Here is a 16,779-nt window from a genome sequence, read left to right on the forward strand (position 1 = left end):
CATGGATGTGTGTGATTCCTTAGGTTAGTTAAGTTTAACTTGTTCTTACTCCTAGGGGACTGATGACCTCAGAAGTTAAGTCCCATAGTGCTCAGAACCATTTTTGAATGTTTGCTGAAAGTTTGGCCGTACCTTTTTGTAACACCCTGTGTATGCCTTCTGATACTAATCAAACCCTTAGAGGAAAGAAAATTAGTCAAATATTTCGTAAATTACGTAGGAAATGGATGCAAAACAAACATTATGCTTACGACACGTCTGACGTTCATCTTACTCGCCGCTTGGAGCGCTAGTGAATCCCTATCTGTCAAACGGTAACAACATTTGCAGCAGTGAGTGTCGCGACTGTTATGTTAGACTGTGGTGTATAGACTCGGGCGCGACCTAGGCTCCACGGCTGAGGTGGAGGGGTGCCTCGGTCCCGCGGCGGCAGGTGGTGGGGGGGTGGCTGCGAGGCGGCCGCAGCTGCAGACACAGGGGGACGGTCAGTGTGGCCCCGGAGCTCACAGCCGCAACAGCCGCCGCTGCTGCTTCTGCCGCTGCCGTTTCTGCCGCTGGCACAGACGCACACAACACACGCATTCTCCATGGCAGGTAGGCCGGCAACACTTTGCTTCTTTCCGTCGTCTGTACGGCTCCACGCCTCCTCCCACAGTCAACACTGTCCGCCACCGAAAGGTACCTTCCCCAGCACTGTGTCCTCTTTGCATAAACCTCCCTGGACTTCCGTAATATGCAAAGCTGCGGAGTCCCGCCTCCACTCAATGTTTAGCTGTTAGGCGTCACGTCATCGCGTGGATCCTCTGTAGCTTATTATAAAATATCTCGAAGAAAATGATATATTGACGCTAAGCCAGCACGGTTTCAGAAGATACCGTTCTTATGAAACATAGCCGGCTCTTTGTTCACACGAAGTAATGAGTGCTGTCGGCAGGGGATCTCAGGTTGATTCCACGCTTCGACATTTCCATAAGACTTCTGACACCGTTCCTCGCTAGCATCTTCAAATCTGACGCGGCAAGTAAACCGAGAACTTTTTATGCAAGGACTCCGTCGCCAAAGACTTCGTAATCATATTCGTAATCATCTTCTAATCAGAAACTTCCTGGCAGATTAAAACTGTGTGCCGGACCGAGACTCGAATTCAGGACCTTTGCCTTTCGCGGGCAAGTGCTCTACCAACTGAGCCACCCGAGCACGACTCACGCCCCGTCCTCACAGCTTTAATTCCGCCAGTACCTCGTCTCCTACCTTCCAAAAGGTATTTCCTTTTTCCAAGAGTGCTAGTTCTCCAAGGTTCGCAGGAGAGCTTCTGTGAAGTTTGGAAGTTAGGAGACGAGGTAACGGCGGAATTACGGCTGTGAAGACGCGGCGTGAGTCGTGCTTGGGTAGCTCACATGGTAGAGCACTTGCCCGCGAAAGGCAAAGGTCCCGAGTTCGAGTCTCGGTCCGGCACACAGCTTTAATCTGCCAGGAAGTTTCATATCAGCGTACAGTCCGCTGTAGAGTGAAAATTTCATTCTATCTTCTTATCAAATTGCGCCCCTGTGGGCTATCGTCTCACTTGTGTGACTGGATTAGTGGTTTCGTGTAAGAAATTTCAAGACCGTAGTAATTAAGGGGACGTCATCGAGCGAAACAGAAGCGATGTCTGACGTTCCCCAAAGAAGTTTTATACGCCCTCTGCTAGTCCTAATCTTGCGAAGGCCTGCTGAAAATTAATGCCTCCAAATTTTTATCTGAAAACTCTTAAAACTTCTTAAATGAAGCAAATGCTATCAGCATTTTACATCCTTACTCTTCATGTCTACGTATTTGCAACCATCTGCCACCAGAGAGCTCCGAATCGTAGCGTGTAACGCGGCAGTGTGTAACGTAACTGTGTCGATGCGTGAGAAACAGCGTTCTGTAATCGAGTTTCGAATTCGAAGAGTTCGTCCGCACATGCAGCACCGTCTCTTTCAGCAAGACAATGCCACACGACATACCAACGCTGTGACATCTGCAACAATCCGACGCCTTGGGTTGGTTGTCACCGATCACCCCCCCCCCCCCCCCCCCCCGCCCCCATACAGTCTCGTCTTACCCGCAGTTCGTGGTCGTGCGGTAGCGTTCTCGCTTCCCGCGCCCGTGTTCCCCGGTTCGATTCCCGGCGCAGTCAGGGATTTCCTCTGCCTCCTGATGACTGGGTGTTGTGTGATGTCTTTAGGTTAGTTAGGTTTAAGTAGTTCTAAGTTCTAGGGGACTGATGACCATAGATGATAAGTCCCATAGTGCTCAGATCCATTTGAACCATTTTGAAGTCTCGTCTTGGCCCCACCCGATTTCCATCTGTTTATAAACACCTTCGAGGACTTCACTTTGGTAATGATGAAGAGCAGAGGTGAGGTTGTGACTCCGCCAACGAAGTCAGCAAACGGTATCAACAAACTGGTCTCTAGTTGGGAGAAATGCGTTCGTCTCTGGGGTGATCACGTTGAGAAATACGTACGTAGACTTGAAGAATAAAGGTGTAGACTGCTGATAACGTTTGTTTCATTTAAGAAGCGTTAAGAGCTTTCATATAAAGTATCGGAGATATTAGTTTCAGCACGTCCTCGTATATAAGTGACTTAGTAGACAATACGACATCTTCGCAGATGATGTTGTCATTTACCATCTAGCGAACTCATCATAAGATCAAAAGCAGTTGCTAAATTATATGTACAAGATACATGTATGGTACGAAAAGTGGAAATTGACCCTAAATAATGAAGAATGTGAATTCATCCGGATGAGTACTAAAAGGAATCAGTTAAATTTCGGTTACACGAAAGATCTAAAAGCTCCCAATTAAACTAAATACCTAGGTATTACATTTACGAAGAACTTAAGTTGGAACGACCACGAAGATAGTCTTGTGGGTTAGGCGGACCAAAGACTGTGTTTTATTGGCACAGCACTTAAAAGATGCAACAGCTCTACTAGAGAAGAAGGAAGGAAGGAAGACTAAGGTTTATTGTCCCGTCGATGTCGATGTCATCAGAGACGGATAATAAGCTCGGACTGATTCAAGGATGGACAAGGAAGGACATCGGCCGTGCCCTTTCAAAAGAGCCTTCCCGGCACCCTTCTGGAGCGATTTAGGGAAATCGAGGAAAGCAAAGCCTATATCTGGATGGCAGGACGCGGATTTGAACTATCATTTTCCCGAATGAAAGTCTAGTGTGCTAATCTCTGCGCCACCTCGCTCTGTTTCTACTAAAGGCACTGCCTACACAGTGCACAGTGCTTGTCCATCCCCTTCTCAGGTATTTCTGTGCTGATTGTTACCCTTACCAGACAGGGGACATTTAAAATAAGGAAGAGCAGCTAGTCTTGTACTATCGCGAAATATGGGAGAGGGTGTCACAGATATGATAAGCAAGTCGACCACACGTTTTTCGTTGCGACGAGTCCTGTTCACGAAATTTCAGTCACCAACTTTCTCCTCCGAATGCGAAAATGGTTTGTTGACTCCCAACTACGTAGGTAGGTGACAAAATAAGAGAAATCAGAGGTCACACACAAAGATTTAGGTGTTCATTTTTCACACGTGTTATTCGAGAACGGAACGATCGACAAAGAGAAAGTGGTTATAAGCTCCTCCAAGCGCTTTAAGGATACAGGGTACTTATAAATGGTGCAAAAATCGACATTTTTAATATCTTTATTAAATTCTATAATCTTTCCTGATTACATTCATAAATACATTATAGGGTTTCAAATGAAAAATTATCTATATATACCAAGTTACTGTCATGTATGCCGCCACGGCCGCTTTACTTCTGTTACAGAAACCAGTATTATTTCGAGAAGCACTGTGAACTTTCTGTTTCCAGCGATTATACGTATGATACATTCTATTTGTTGATAACAGTGCAGGTTTCTAGTGTCTGTAAATGATTATCTTTGCTAGTACTTACTTTTGTTTCGCTGAAGCAGTTTGTTCACGTGTTACTTAATGTTTGTTGCCCAAATGCTACATATATTTGCAGAAGTACATTTCCTTTAGTGTGCAATAAGTACGAACTACGGCACGCATCAAGAAATTCATAAAACAGGAAATTACGTGGTAACCAGTTCACAAACAAAGCAAGCCACACTCTTGAAAGTAACCAATGTGTCACTTCTTCACGCAAGAAACTCCCACAGGGCACGTATTCTGGGCCGACCGTTGTGACCGAGCGGTTCTAGGTGCTTAAGTCCGGAACCGCACTCCTGCTACGGTCGCGGGTTCGAATCCTGCCTAGGGCGTGGATGTGTGTCATGTCCTTAGGTTAGTTAGGTTTAAGTAGTTCTAAGTTCTAGAGGACTGATGACCTCGGAACTTAAGTCCCATAGTTCTCAGAGGCATTTGAATCATTTGAACGCCTTCTCGTGATACAAATTTTTGTGTTAACAATGACGCTGTTTGTAGTGGATTTGTTGTTGTTAATGTGGGTGTCTTATCTTCTTTGATAAAGGAAGTGGTGAAATGTAAACAATGTGATGGTGTACGCTGCTCAAACGTTTTGTGGTTTGATGGACCTTCCTCCTCCTCTCAGTAGGTTCAGCAATTACATAAAAATACTTTTAGGTGCCTTGACGGTTGTATCTAAAGCATTTATGAAACGTGCAGTAGAAGAAACTGTAAATGTTGGTGGAACCAGGGACATTGCTGTTGTAGTTGATGTGACATGGCAACGTCAAGGACATCGTTCCTCGATTGGTGTAAGTGCTACTTTTCTGGAGAGTGGAAAAATTGTTGATGTTGAGTGCTTATCTAAGTACTGCCACGCCTACCATGGTAACACTGAAGGTCATATTGAACATCATTGTCCTAGGGAATTGTGATGGTTACAGTGGAGGTATGGAGTGTGATGGAGCCCTACAAACATTTCCAAGGTCGGTGCCCGTTTATAACGTTAGGTATACGAAGTACCTAGGCGATGGGGACTCTAAAGCTTTCAATAAAATTAATAAGTTCAATGTTTATGGTGATACCTTGGTAACAAAACTGGAGTGTTGTGGACATGCGGAAAAGAGTATGGGTGCTAGATTGAGGAAGCTACGAAGAGAAACGAAAGGAAAGTTGCTATCTGATGGAAAATCTCTGTCTGGCCGAGGAAGATTGACAGAAACTGAAATAGACCTTCTTCAGAGCTATTATTGACTGACCATTAGATGAACTGCACATCTGAATGATGTTACAGCAATGAGAAAAGCTGTATAGGCCACCTACTTTCATATGTCCACAGATGACTACCCTGTTCACGGATTTTGTCCTAAAGGAGCAGATTCTTGGAGTGGTTACCAAAAAGGAAAAGAAAGTGTCAATATACCATCATAATAATTCTCTTCCTGAGCCTATTATGGATGAAATAAAACCAATTTTTAGAGACCTGAGTGACCCTGTTTTACTCAGTGTCTTCATGGGGGCCACTCAGAATACAAATGAAAGTTTCAACCATTGCATATGGGAATGATTACCCAAGAATTTTTCTGTACGACTAAATACATTAAAAGTTGGTGTACTAGATGCAGTGATATGTGTCAATGATGGAGTGATAGGAATGTTGGAAGTCCTGAGAAATTTAGGCATAAAATGTGGCTCTAATATGGAAGATCAGTTGTTTGCGTGTGACAGACAACAGGTCCATGAAGCGAAAAGATTCGCTCTTCAAGTTACCCAAGATGCAAGAAGTGCTAAAAGGAATGTCAAGAGGAAACTTGAAGATGAAGAAATGCTGCAGGATGAAGATTATGCTTCAGGAATGTTCTGAGGCACAGTTTAATTGGACTCATATCTTCATTCGCAAAAATGGTTCAAATGCCTCTGAGCACTACGGGAATTCACTTCTGAGGTCATCAGTTCCCTAGAACTTAGAACTACTTAAACCCAACTAACCTAAGGACATCACACACATCCATGTCTGGGGCAGGATTCGAACCTGCAATAGTCCATACTTAGGTAGTAAACCTAAGCTTTGTTGCATGATCAACTAAAGTATATAAAAATAAAATCTTTATTAGGAAAAAATTATAAAAATTAATATGTAAGATGTGATTTAAACAGGTCTAGTACGTCAGCCATCGTATCATCCATATCTGGTAAAAATTTGGTCTTCTTCAAATATATAACATTGGATGGTACCTCAACTTGAGGAAGCATTTTGGAAAAAAAAAATCATCAATTTCTTTTTAATCTTTTTAACAACCCTAAGCAGGTTAAAAGATCTTCAAAATACTTCTAATTTGTTTAGAAAGTGTGCTGCATTACCTGAAATCAACAAAAAATCTGTAAAACATATATATTATAAACAGTGCCTGAAAGAAATAGTTATTGATTTTTACATAATATTAAGCCGTAAAAGTACGCTGTATCCTTAAGCGTGAATTGTAGAGTAGTCAAGTTGACGTAGGTTGAAATATATATTGCTGCATGTGACCAGGGAACGCAAAACATGATAGAAACTTCATATCCTGCTGAGACAGTTCTACATTCCAGTATCCACATACCAATAGTCTATTCTTTAGTCCTGCCAGATATTTACTACAGTGATACACTTCAACAAAGCACTAATAGTTAAAACCTCGCGTGATTCTAGGTAGCCACGAATGCTTGCGAAAGATGTAACATTCGGTTGTTTGACCACGTCAGTTCCTCCTATGCTCAATTAGGGTGGATGCAACAGGATAGGAGAAAGTTAACAGATCAGATACGTCCAGCGTCTTAGCTATACCAGTGCATGAAACTAAATCTTTCTACATTCTAGCCATGCCATTCTGGAAACAAACTACCCGGTAACCTGTGCCTTATCCAAAACAACTCTGCTTTAAACAGGACATTAAATATTTGTCTGTCGTCATGTGTGTAGCTTTCGACTCGGCTCATCCCAGCTGTTCTCTTCTGTTCTTTAGCAAACCAACATTTCCATCACATTGCTTGCTCTACCCATCCTTTTCTCACAGCTGTGTATTTCTTTTCTTCTTTCCGTCTCATCTGATAACTTTACCCTACTGTTTCCGCCGTTTTTCTTCGCTACATTTAGTGCTTCTGTACTGCTGACATACCTTTCTAGTGCGAGTCATTACCCGTATTCGACAAGAACGTAATGAGGAAATGGCTCAGAACAATTTTAATAAGTCTGTCATTTCAGAAATTCCATATATTCATGATTTATTATTATTTTTGTTATTATTACTAGCTACTAGCCTTCGCTGTTACACGCCGTTAAACAATTATTTACAAAGAAGTGTTAATGCCGAAACTCACTACCCACGCATATGCAACATCACAAAAGCTTTCTCTTCAAGGCACAGAGGCACGAGCCACTTGCGGTCCGACAAACCGCGTGACATAAAAAAAAATTAAAATATTGAGACGATGGCTGAAGCTGACACAATATGTCTTGCTCAGAACTCACTGGTTTAAAAAAGGAAAAATAAATTGCGCAACCGAGTGACGAATTACAAAATGTGCCAGGGAAAAAGGTGAACAATATCACGACAGTTTGCGAGTTACCTAGGACAGAAAAAATCATTATTTTCTTGGTGTGTATGGAGAGCCAGAAATCTACTGTAACACATCTCTGTAGACAACGTTCCGAGACTTCTTGTACTCTGCGTACATGTAGAGGTTTCTGGCTCTCGATACATACCAGCAGTCAAGGTAGGGCTGTCTGTGCGAAAAACATTGTGCGCCACGTTTAACGTTAGCCCTTGACTCTTATTTATAGGGATCGAGAAGGCAACTTTCAAAGAGAACTGTAATCGTTTGAACTAGAAAGGCAAGTATGTTGGGACTAAAGGAATTTATTTATAGTGATCGAAAAGGCAACTTTCAAAGAGAACCGTAAGCGTTTGAACTGGAAAGGCAAGTTTGTTGGGACGATAGGAATTCGAGGTGTCAGTACCATCTCTCCTTTGACTTCGCCGTTGATGATGGTGTCCTGTCTTCTCACCTCCATGATGCGTAATTTGGTGCCACTGGACGATCTTTGTACCTCGGGACGGCAAACCCAACAGCTCTAATGAGTTTAGAAATTCTGCAGCGTCATGTCATCACTGCATCGGTTGATATGTAGGTGGTCACATCAACAGGTATTGATCCATAATTTTTTATTGATGTTACCCACCGATTCATTGTTGTGCGCCAATGTCTCGACGCTAAAGCTAACGCATTCATTTTGTAGTTAACTTCCATGCATGACTCATGGGAACAGCGATTTATTTCGAAATACAGTGTAGCCTAAGTGTTAATTCATGATAAACTATCTCCATTCCAAAGTTCATTAAAATCCGTCCAGTTGCTTCAGTGCGAAGTAGTAACAACTTACTAATTCGACGAAGAAAGAAAATTAGCAAATTCTATTTCAGTGCAGCGAAAACTTTATAATATTTGTTCGTGCAACGTCATCTGCCCTCATGTGTGTTCATGTTACCAGAGGATACCCTCGCAAACCATAATGAAATCGAGCCTCACTAAAGGGCTACCACGTTCTACATGTGAAGGTAACGACGTCTCTCTTGTCGCACAGCGTTTAAATGACACCGTCTTTGTGAGTCTTCAAGTGTCTGAGAAGCAGTAAGGTAAGTCTGATTCTCAGTGGCTAAAATGCAACGCGCTTGTATGGAAGTATGGATTAAGCCCTTCGAGGATTGTATAAGCATTGTATTCATTACGTTCAATCATATGGTATAGAACACACAGGGTGACAATTATTGAGCTACATGAAAAAATAAAAGAAAATTTGTCACAAAAGCTACGGAGTGCACGCACTTTATTCGACATGTAAACGCCATTAAAGATATTCGGATTTAGGTTATGACATGATCGATATGCCAGTCATCATTGGCCACGATGTGGCGCAAACGAATAGCAAAATTCCGCGTCACCCGCTGAAGTGAAGTGGCGGAACATCAATGCTGTCGATAACCTCCTGAATGGCTGTTTTCATCTCAGTCTCATGTGTTCAGATCAGGACAATATTGTGGCCAATGGAGGCCCACGCCAGTGGCCTCTGGGTACTCCAGAGCCAGAATGCGATGGCCAAAGTGTTCTTCCAGGTAATCAAATACGCTCCCACTTCGATGCAGATGCGAGACTCAGATTCATTGGAAGAATCCTAAGGAAATGAAGTCCGAAAAGAAAGGAAGTAGGTTCAGTACACATGTTCGCCCACTGACTGAATACTGCTCATCAGTGTGGGATCCGTACCGGATAGGGTAGATAGAAGAGAAAGAGAAGATCCCACGGAAAGCAGCTCGTTTCGTTACAGGATCATTTAGTAATCGTGAAAGCATTACAGAGATGATAGATAAATTCCAGTGGAAGACTCTGCAAGAGAGACGCTCAGTAGCTCGGTACTGGCTTTTGTTGAAGTTTCGAGAACATGCAAAATCAAAACAAAACAAAAATGGTTCAAATGGCTGTGAGCACTATGGGACTTACCATCTGAGGTCATCAGTCCCATAGAACTTGGAACTATTTAAACCTAACTAACCTAAGGACATCACACACATCCATGCCCGAGGTAGGATTCGAACCTGCGACCGCTAGAACATACCTTCACCGAGGAGTCAAGCAGTATATTGCTCCCTCCTATGTATATCTCGCGAAGAGACCATGAGGATAAAATCAGAGAGATTAGAGCCCACACAGAGGCATACCGACAATCTTTCTTTCCACGAACAATAGGAGACTGGAATAGAAGGGAGAACCGATAGAGGTACTCAAGGTACCCTCCGCCACACACCATCACGTGGCTTGGGGAGTATGGATGTAGATTTAAATGTAGATGGGGTCGAGCTCCATCTTGCATAAACCACATCTTGTCGAAATCAGGGTACTTTGGATAATAGGGATGAAACCATCTTCCAAAACCTTCACGTACCGTTCGGTTGTCACCAAGGCATCAAGGAATATCGCACCGATTATTCCTAACTGGACGTTGCACACAACACAGTCACCCGTTGAGGGTGAAGAGACTCCTCGACCGCAAAATGCGGATTCTCAGTCCCCCAGATGCGCCATTTTTGCTTACTGAAGAACCGATCTAAATGAAAGTGGGCTTCGTCACTAAACGAAACCATATTCCCGTACCGATTCCCATCATGCTCCGCGGCCAACCGAGCAGTTTGAACGTCCTAGCGCATATTGTTCAGAAGTTGTGATGGTTTCATTTCATGCAGGTCAATAATTGCCAGCGTGTATTAAACAATAAAAGGATTTCACAAATGCGATACAGTTCAAAGCTCAAGAGTAAATAGCTTTTTCCCTAAGAGTAATTATTGTTCCACATTTCGCGGCATATTCTTCAAATGAACATATCGTGTTCTACACACTTTTAAAGGTATCATTTTTGTTAATTCCTTTCAAATCTCTGCCAAATCCGTCAGCCGTTTCAGCGTGAAGGAGTATAATAAACATACACTTAAACTTTCCCGTTTGTAATACATATACAGATTTTATTATTTCGTAACTGTCATGTACTATACATACTGTAATGTTGACTGACTACAGGTGTTTAGTCAGACGTAAGCGAGAGCGTGATACGATAGTTCCTTAAGACTGTCTCCGTTTGGTAAAAACGCAATTGTATGGTTGCCTTTACCTTAACACGTTTCTACAACTACTCTCGCAAACCACGTCACGGCGTGTGGTGGAATACCTCTGTCACCACCGTCCGCCCCCCCCCCCCCCCCCCCTCCCTTCCCTTCGCCGTTTCATTCGCGAATGGCGCCCGGGAAGAACGAATGTCGCCCAGCCTCCGAATACACTTGAAGTTCTGATTTTCACTTAACAATCATTTCGCGGGAGGAAGAGAATTTAAGTCTGACATCTAATTTTCTTAGTACCTGTCTGTGGTTCTATGACTTTAGCAGCTCCACGGGCATGTTACCCGATATTTTACGGCTGCCGCTGCTCCTGTGAGTTACCGTTAATCATATAATCGCTAAATAACGCACATTTCCACGTAACTTTACTTACGTTGACTCTCCACCGCCAGTCCGTGCACTAAAAGCGTGGTCGCTCTGCCGGTCTTCTTGCGTTTCGCTGTACTTAACGGTGTCGTCAGCTGGCGCTCTTTTTTTCCTCTGAAAATATACTGAGATTGCGCCGTGGCATTCCTGTGCTGCCATAGTGTGCTGTTTGTAACAGTCCTATGGCTGACATGGACAGGAAGTCATGCTACATCACGAAGTGTAATCTTAAAACAAAGGTACAATGCCAAAATTAATTATAATTTATTCCTCGTGGGATATAGATTCATGAGATTTCTACCGCTATGTTTTCAGGGAAGACAAAGAAACACCCTTTTCCTTGCGATGGTGACTTTGGTAAAATACACTCCAGGAAATGGAAAAAAGAACACATTGACACCGGTGTGTCGGACCCACCATACTTGCTCCGGACACTGCGAGAGGGCTGTACAAGCAATGATCACACGCACGGCACAGCGGACACACCAGGAACCGCGGTGTTGGCCGTCGAATGGCGCTAGCTGCGAAGCATTTGTGCACCGCCGCCGTCAGTGTCAGCCAGTTTGCCGTGGCATACGGAGCTCCATCGCAGTCTTTAACACTGGTAGCATGCCGCGACAGCGTGGACGTGAACCGTATGTGCAGTTAACGGACTTTGAGCGAGGTCGTATAATGGGCATGCGGGAGGCCGGGTGGAGGTACCGCCGAATTGCTCAACACGTGGGGCGTGAGGTCTCCACAGTACATCGATGTTGTCGCCAGTGGTCGGCGGAAGGTGCACGTGCCCGTCGACCTGGGACCGGACCGCAGCGACGCACGGATGCACGCCAAGACCGTAGGATCCAACGCAGTGCCGTAGGGGACCGCACCGCCACTTCCCAGCATATTAGGGACACTGTTGCTCCTGGGGTATCGGCGAGAACCATTCGCAACCGTCACCATGAAGCTGGGCTACGGTCCCGCACACAGTTAGGCCGTCTTCCGCTCACGACCCAACATCGTGCAGCCCACCTCCAGTGGTGTCGCGACAGGCGTGAATGGAGGGACGAATGGAGACGTGTCGTCTTCAGCGATGAGAATCGCTTCTGCCTTGGTGCCAATGATGGTCGTATGCGTGTTTGGCGCCGTGCAGGTGAGCGCCACAATCAGGACTGCATACGACCGAGGCACACAGGGCCAACACCCGGCATCATGGTGTGGGGAGCGATCTCCTACACTGGCCGTACACCTCTGGTGATCGTCGAGGGGACACTGAATAGTGCACGGTACATCCAAACCGTCATCGAACCCATCGTTCTACCATTCCTAGACCGGCAAGGGAACTTGCTGTTCCAACAGGACAATGCACGTCCGCATGTATCCCGTGCCACCCAACGTGCTCTTGAAGGTGTAAGTCGACTACCCTGGCCAGCAAGATCTCTGGATCTGTCCCGCATTGAGCATGTTTGGGACTGGATGAAGCGTCGTCTCACGCGGTCTGCACGTCCAGCACGAACGGTGGTCCAACTGAGGCGCCAGGTGGAAATGGCAAGGCAAGCCGTTCCACAGGACTACATCCAGCATCTCTACGATCGTCTCCATGGGAGAATAGCAGCCTGCATTGCTGCGAAAGGTGGATATACACTGTACTAGTGCCGACATTGTGCATGCTCTGTTGCCTGTGTCTATGTGCCTGTGGTTCTGTCAGTGTGATCATGTGATGTATCTGACCCCAGGAATGTGTCAATAAAGTTTCCCCTTCCTGGGACAATGAATTCTCGGTGTTCTTATTTCAATTTCCAGGAGTGTATGTTCGGAAAATAACAAACAACTGTGTTTTTGCGGGAAGCGTACCGTAGTAATTACTATTAACTGCAAACATGAGAACATATCTTAAGATCTAAGATAAACAATTGCTCTAACTAGGCTAAAATGTTTTTAAAAAAGTAAAGTCGTATGCCATTGTTGGCTGAGAGACCCAGAAAGGCAGGATCAGCAGCCTAATTGGAAGGATGTTGTCTGTCCTTCGCGCACATTGACACCTTTCCTTCCCGAACTGAGAGTCACGTGTTTAAGGAAGGAAGAAACAGAGTGTAGAGTTTAATGTCCCGTCGACGGCGTGGCAAGTAGAGACAGAGGACAAGTTTGAATTACGAAAGGATGGGGAAGGAAATCGGCTGTCCATCTTTGAATGAAAATATCTCCGCATTTGCCTGGAGCGAATTAGGGAAATCACGAAAAACCTAAATCTGGATGGCCGGGCGAGGATTCGAACCGCCGTACTCCCGAACGTGAGTTGTGATTCAAGTGTATCCGGTAAGCGTAGGTGACGGTAATGGGTATATGTGTAGTGTGGTGACATATTTTTGATGATGAAAGAAAGGAAAGCGTGACCACGGTATCGCCCCACATAGCAAGCTTACCGTCCACATCCGACGGACGGATCACATCGACAGAGTCACATGCCATCACTTCATGAGACACTGCGGAGAAGCTCCGAATTTAATCCAGCCCACTGGCGCAAAGCGTGTTGATCAGGAACTTTCTAAGTAGGCTGCTTAGGTTTTTTTATTGGTAACGCGGCCGCCACGTAGCGCTCTGTATGAAAATCACTGGCTGTGCCGTGTGCAGTCTGCGGCTGGTTTGCATTGTTGTCTGCCATTGTAGTGTTGGGCAGCGGCAGCTGGATGCTAACAGCGCGTAGCGTTGCGCGGTTGGAGGTGAGCCGCCAGCAGTGGTGGATGTGAGGAGAGAGATGGCGGGGATTTGAAATTTGTAAGAATTGATGTCATGAACTGATATATATATTATGATTATTAATGTAAATACATTGTTTGTTCTCGAATAAAATCTTTCATTTGCTAACTGTGCCTATCAGTAGTTAGTGACTTCCGTAGTTTGAATCTTTTATTTAGCTGGCAGTAGTGGCGCTCGCTGTATTGCAGTAGTTCGAGTAACGAAGATTTTTGGTGAGGTAAGTGATTTGTGAAAGGTATAGGTTGATGTTAGTCAGGGCCATTCTTTTGTAGGGATTATTGAAAGTCAGATTGCGTTGCGCTAAAAATATTGTGTGTCAGTTTAAGCACAGTCGTGTATAATTTGTCTAAGGGGACGTTTCAGCTTTACACCACCACGCGTTCTCCCCTTTGCAGTAAAGGTGTGCCCATGCGGTAACTCGACCAAGTTCTGGCCATACCCGACACTGGTGAGCTTGGGTGGTCTGACGGGAACAGGTGTCGTGAACGACGTAAGGCCGTTGGCAATAAATTTAAAGCTGCAATGTACCGAATGGCGAAAGTAAAAGCCCAAACTGTTTTCGGCATTCTGCGACAACGTAGTCAAGGCAAAAAATGAATGAGAGTACGGATATTTTCAACAAAGCAGAGCAACACCACATACCATATTCGTACATGCAACCTTCGTAAGAAGTCGTGAGGTGTTCTGTGAGCGCTACGGTCGCAGGTTCGAATCCTGTCTTGGGCATGGATGTGTGTGATATCCTTAGGTTAGTTAAGTTTAAGTAGTTCTAAGTTCTAGGGGACTGATGACCTCCTCAGAAGTAAAGTCCCATGATGCTCAGAGTCATTTGAACCATTTGGTCTGTGAGGAGAGGACCAACGGTGGACAAGTTCCAGCATCTTCTAGCAAGAACAGTTCTCCTGCTCATTAACTACGATTATTTGTTCGTTTCAGTTTGAACACACCATACATATGTCCTAAGAGTAGTTAGGCGCAAAATCTGGTGTTCCCGAACATATTTTATAGTTTCTTTTCGCTACGTGCCCGTGGGATCAGTAAAAACAAGGAGTGTCCTGTCGGAAGATTAATCTTACACGCCCAGTCGACAATGCAGTCTCAAATTAGCCAGGCGCGATAACGGGTATAAGGATATTTCCTTACGGTGACTTCAGAACGGAAAGAATGAACGAATGAGTACAACTTAAGTGTTGGAGACACAAATCACAGATTTCGGTTTCGGGTAGGAGGGGGTTGGGGGGTTGTCGCAGTTTGTTACTGCATCCGTCACCACCACCCAGAAAAAAATATTGAGCTCCCGGCCCTCACACCTTTAACGTACCACAAATATCTACTACCTTAATAATAATAATAACAATAAAATACATAGAATATTTTGTTGCAATAAATAAATTGTTTAAGTTCCATGAGTACACGAGGGGTATTTTTTAAATAAGGTCCTTTATTTTAATAAGAATGAAGTTACTGACAATATAGTGAAAATTAGTTTTGTTCCTATTCTGCATATTTTTATCTACATTTCTACGAAATTTCCATTGTTATTCAAACACTTGTCATACCGCTCAGCAAATTTTTGAATTGCGGCGTCAAAGAAATCTGCCGCCTGTGATTAAATCCAATCCGTGGCTGCAGTTTTCACTTGTTCATCCTTGTTGGATTGTTGACCAGCAAGGGACTCCTTTTAGTACCGTAAAAAGTGAAAATCACAGGGTGCAAGGTCTGGAGTATAAGGTGGATGATCCAGTTGTCCCGATCTACAAGATACGATTAGACTTCGTGTTTGTACAGAAACACGTGGATTTGCCTTGTCATGGAACATCACACCGAAGGAGAGTTGGTCATGCCACCGTGTTCTGTATGGCACAACGGAGTTTCTTGCGCTCAAGAACAGAATTACAGAGTGCGTCTTACAGCCGGCGGGCTACTCCGTTTTCTAAAACATACAAGGGTACTAAGAAAGTTGTGCAACATGACTCAAAAATAGGTCGCAGGAGGCTGATTGTTGCTGTGTTTTGAGAATACATACTTGCACTGTAGCCGCTGTGTCAAGTCTGTGGGCGCAGTAGTTCAGTCAGTAGGAGGGTTAGTTTGAAGTGCTTACTATGGCATCGTGCTCACGAAGTGAGATTCTGGCACTTTGCGTACAACTTCGCGAGTGGTTTAAACTATGACCAGTGCTTTGAAGAAATGACTCTTGCTCTCGGTGATGAGTGTCCACATCGTACAACTATATTCAAGTGTTACAGAGAATTCCAAATAGGAAATTTCACTCTGAAGAAAGCTGAGTGGCCGGGAAGGCCACGATCATCGGTTACGGAGGAAAACATTGACGCTATGAGGAAAATACTAGACGAAGACAGACGAGTGCCCTATAAGCAGTAGAGGATACCTTAGGGATAAATGCACTAGCAATTCCTTCGATTCTGCATGATCATTTGCAAGTAAAGAAGCTTTGTTGTCTCTGGGTGCCATAGACGAAAGAGCAGATCAAACGGCGCGTCACGTGGTGCCGGGAGATGTTAAGGAAGTTTTTCTAAGAGACAACCTCAGCATGTGAATAACATCGTGACAGGTGATCAGACTTAGCTGTACTATTACGACTTGCACTAAGAAAACAAAGTTTGGGTCTTTGAAGCTGACGACACACCCGTAGCTGTCAGAAAATCCCGATCAGTAAAGAAGAAAATGATAGCTGTTTTTCTTTCAAATCGAGTGGAGTTGTGGAGCGTGTCGTTTTGGATACACAGAAAACAGTCACAGCTAAGTAGTACACTGAGTAGCGCCTGCCGAAAGTCATCCAATCTTTGAAGAACCTTCGACTGAAGTCAAGAATAGACACTTGGTTCCTCCATCACGATAATGCTCCAGTTCACCACGCCAAAGCATGCACCGAATATTTGCGGGGTGCAGTACAGAAACTTCTTGAGCACCCTCCTTACACTCCAGACCTTGCTGCTTGTGACTTTTCACTGTTCCCGTGTGTGAAAATGAAGCGGAACGCAGTGCAGTATTCAAGTGATGAGGACCTCCTGAGGGCTTCGGATAGCGAGTGCGCCT

At 44.5% G+C, this 16,779-nt stretch overlaps 1 protein-coding gene across 1 annotated transcript in view; it reads left to right on the forward strand.

Moving 5' to 3' along the window:
• The window catches only part of LOC126273425 (uncharacterized), a 248,580-nt gene that overhangs the window by 45,469 nt on the left and 186,332 nt on the right, over positions 1–16,779 (forward strand). Inside the window, exon 2 of the mRNA XM_049976976.1 lies at positions 434–594. Within this exon, the coding sequence (XP_049832933.1) occupies positions 434–594 (161 nt within the window). The remainder of the gene's footprint in view (positions 1–433; positions 595–16,779) is intronic.

This window comes from Schistocerca gregaria, chromosome 5 (genome assembly GCF_023897955.1).
Source record: "Schistocerca gregaria isolate iqSchGreg1 chromosome 5, iqSchGreg1.2, whole genome shotgun sequence".
Taxonomy (NCBI): domain Eukaryota; kingdom Metazoa; phylum Arthropoda; class Insecta; order Orthoptera; family Acrididae; genus Schistocerca; species Schistocerca gregaria.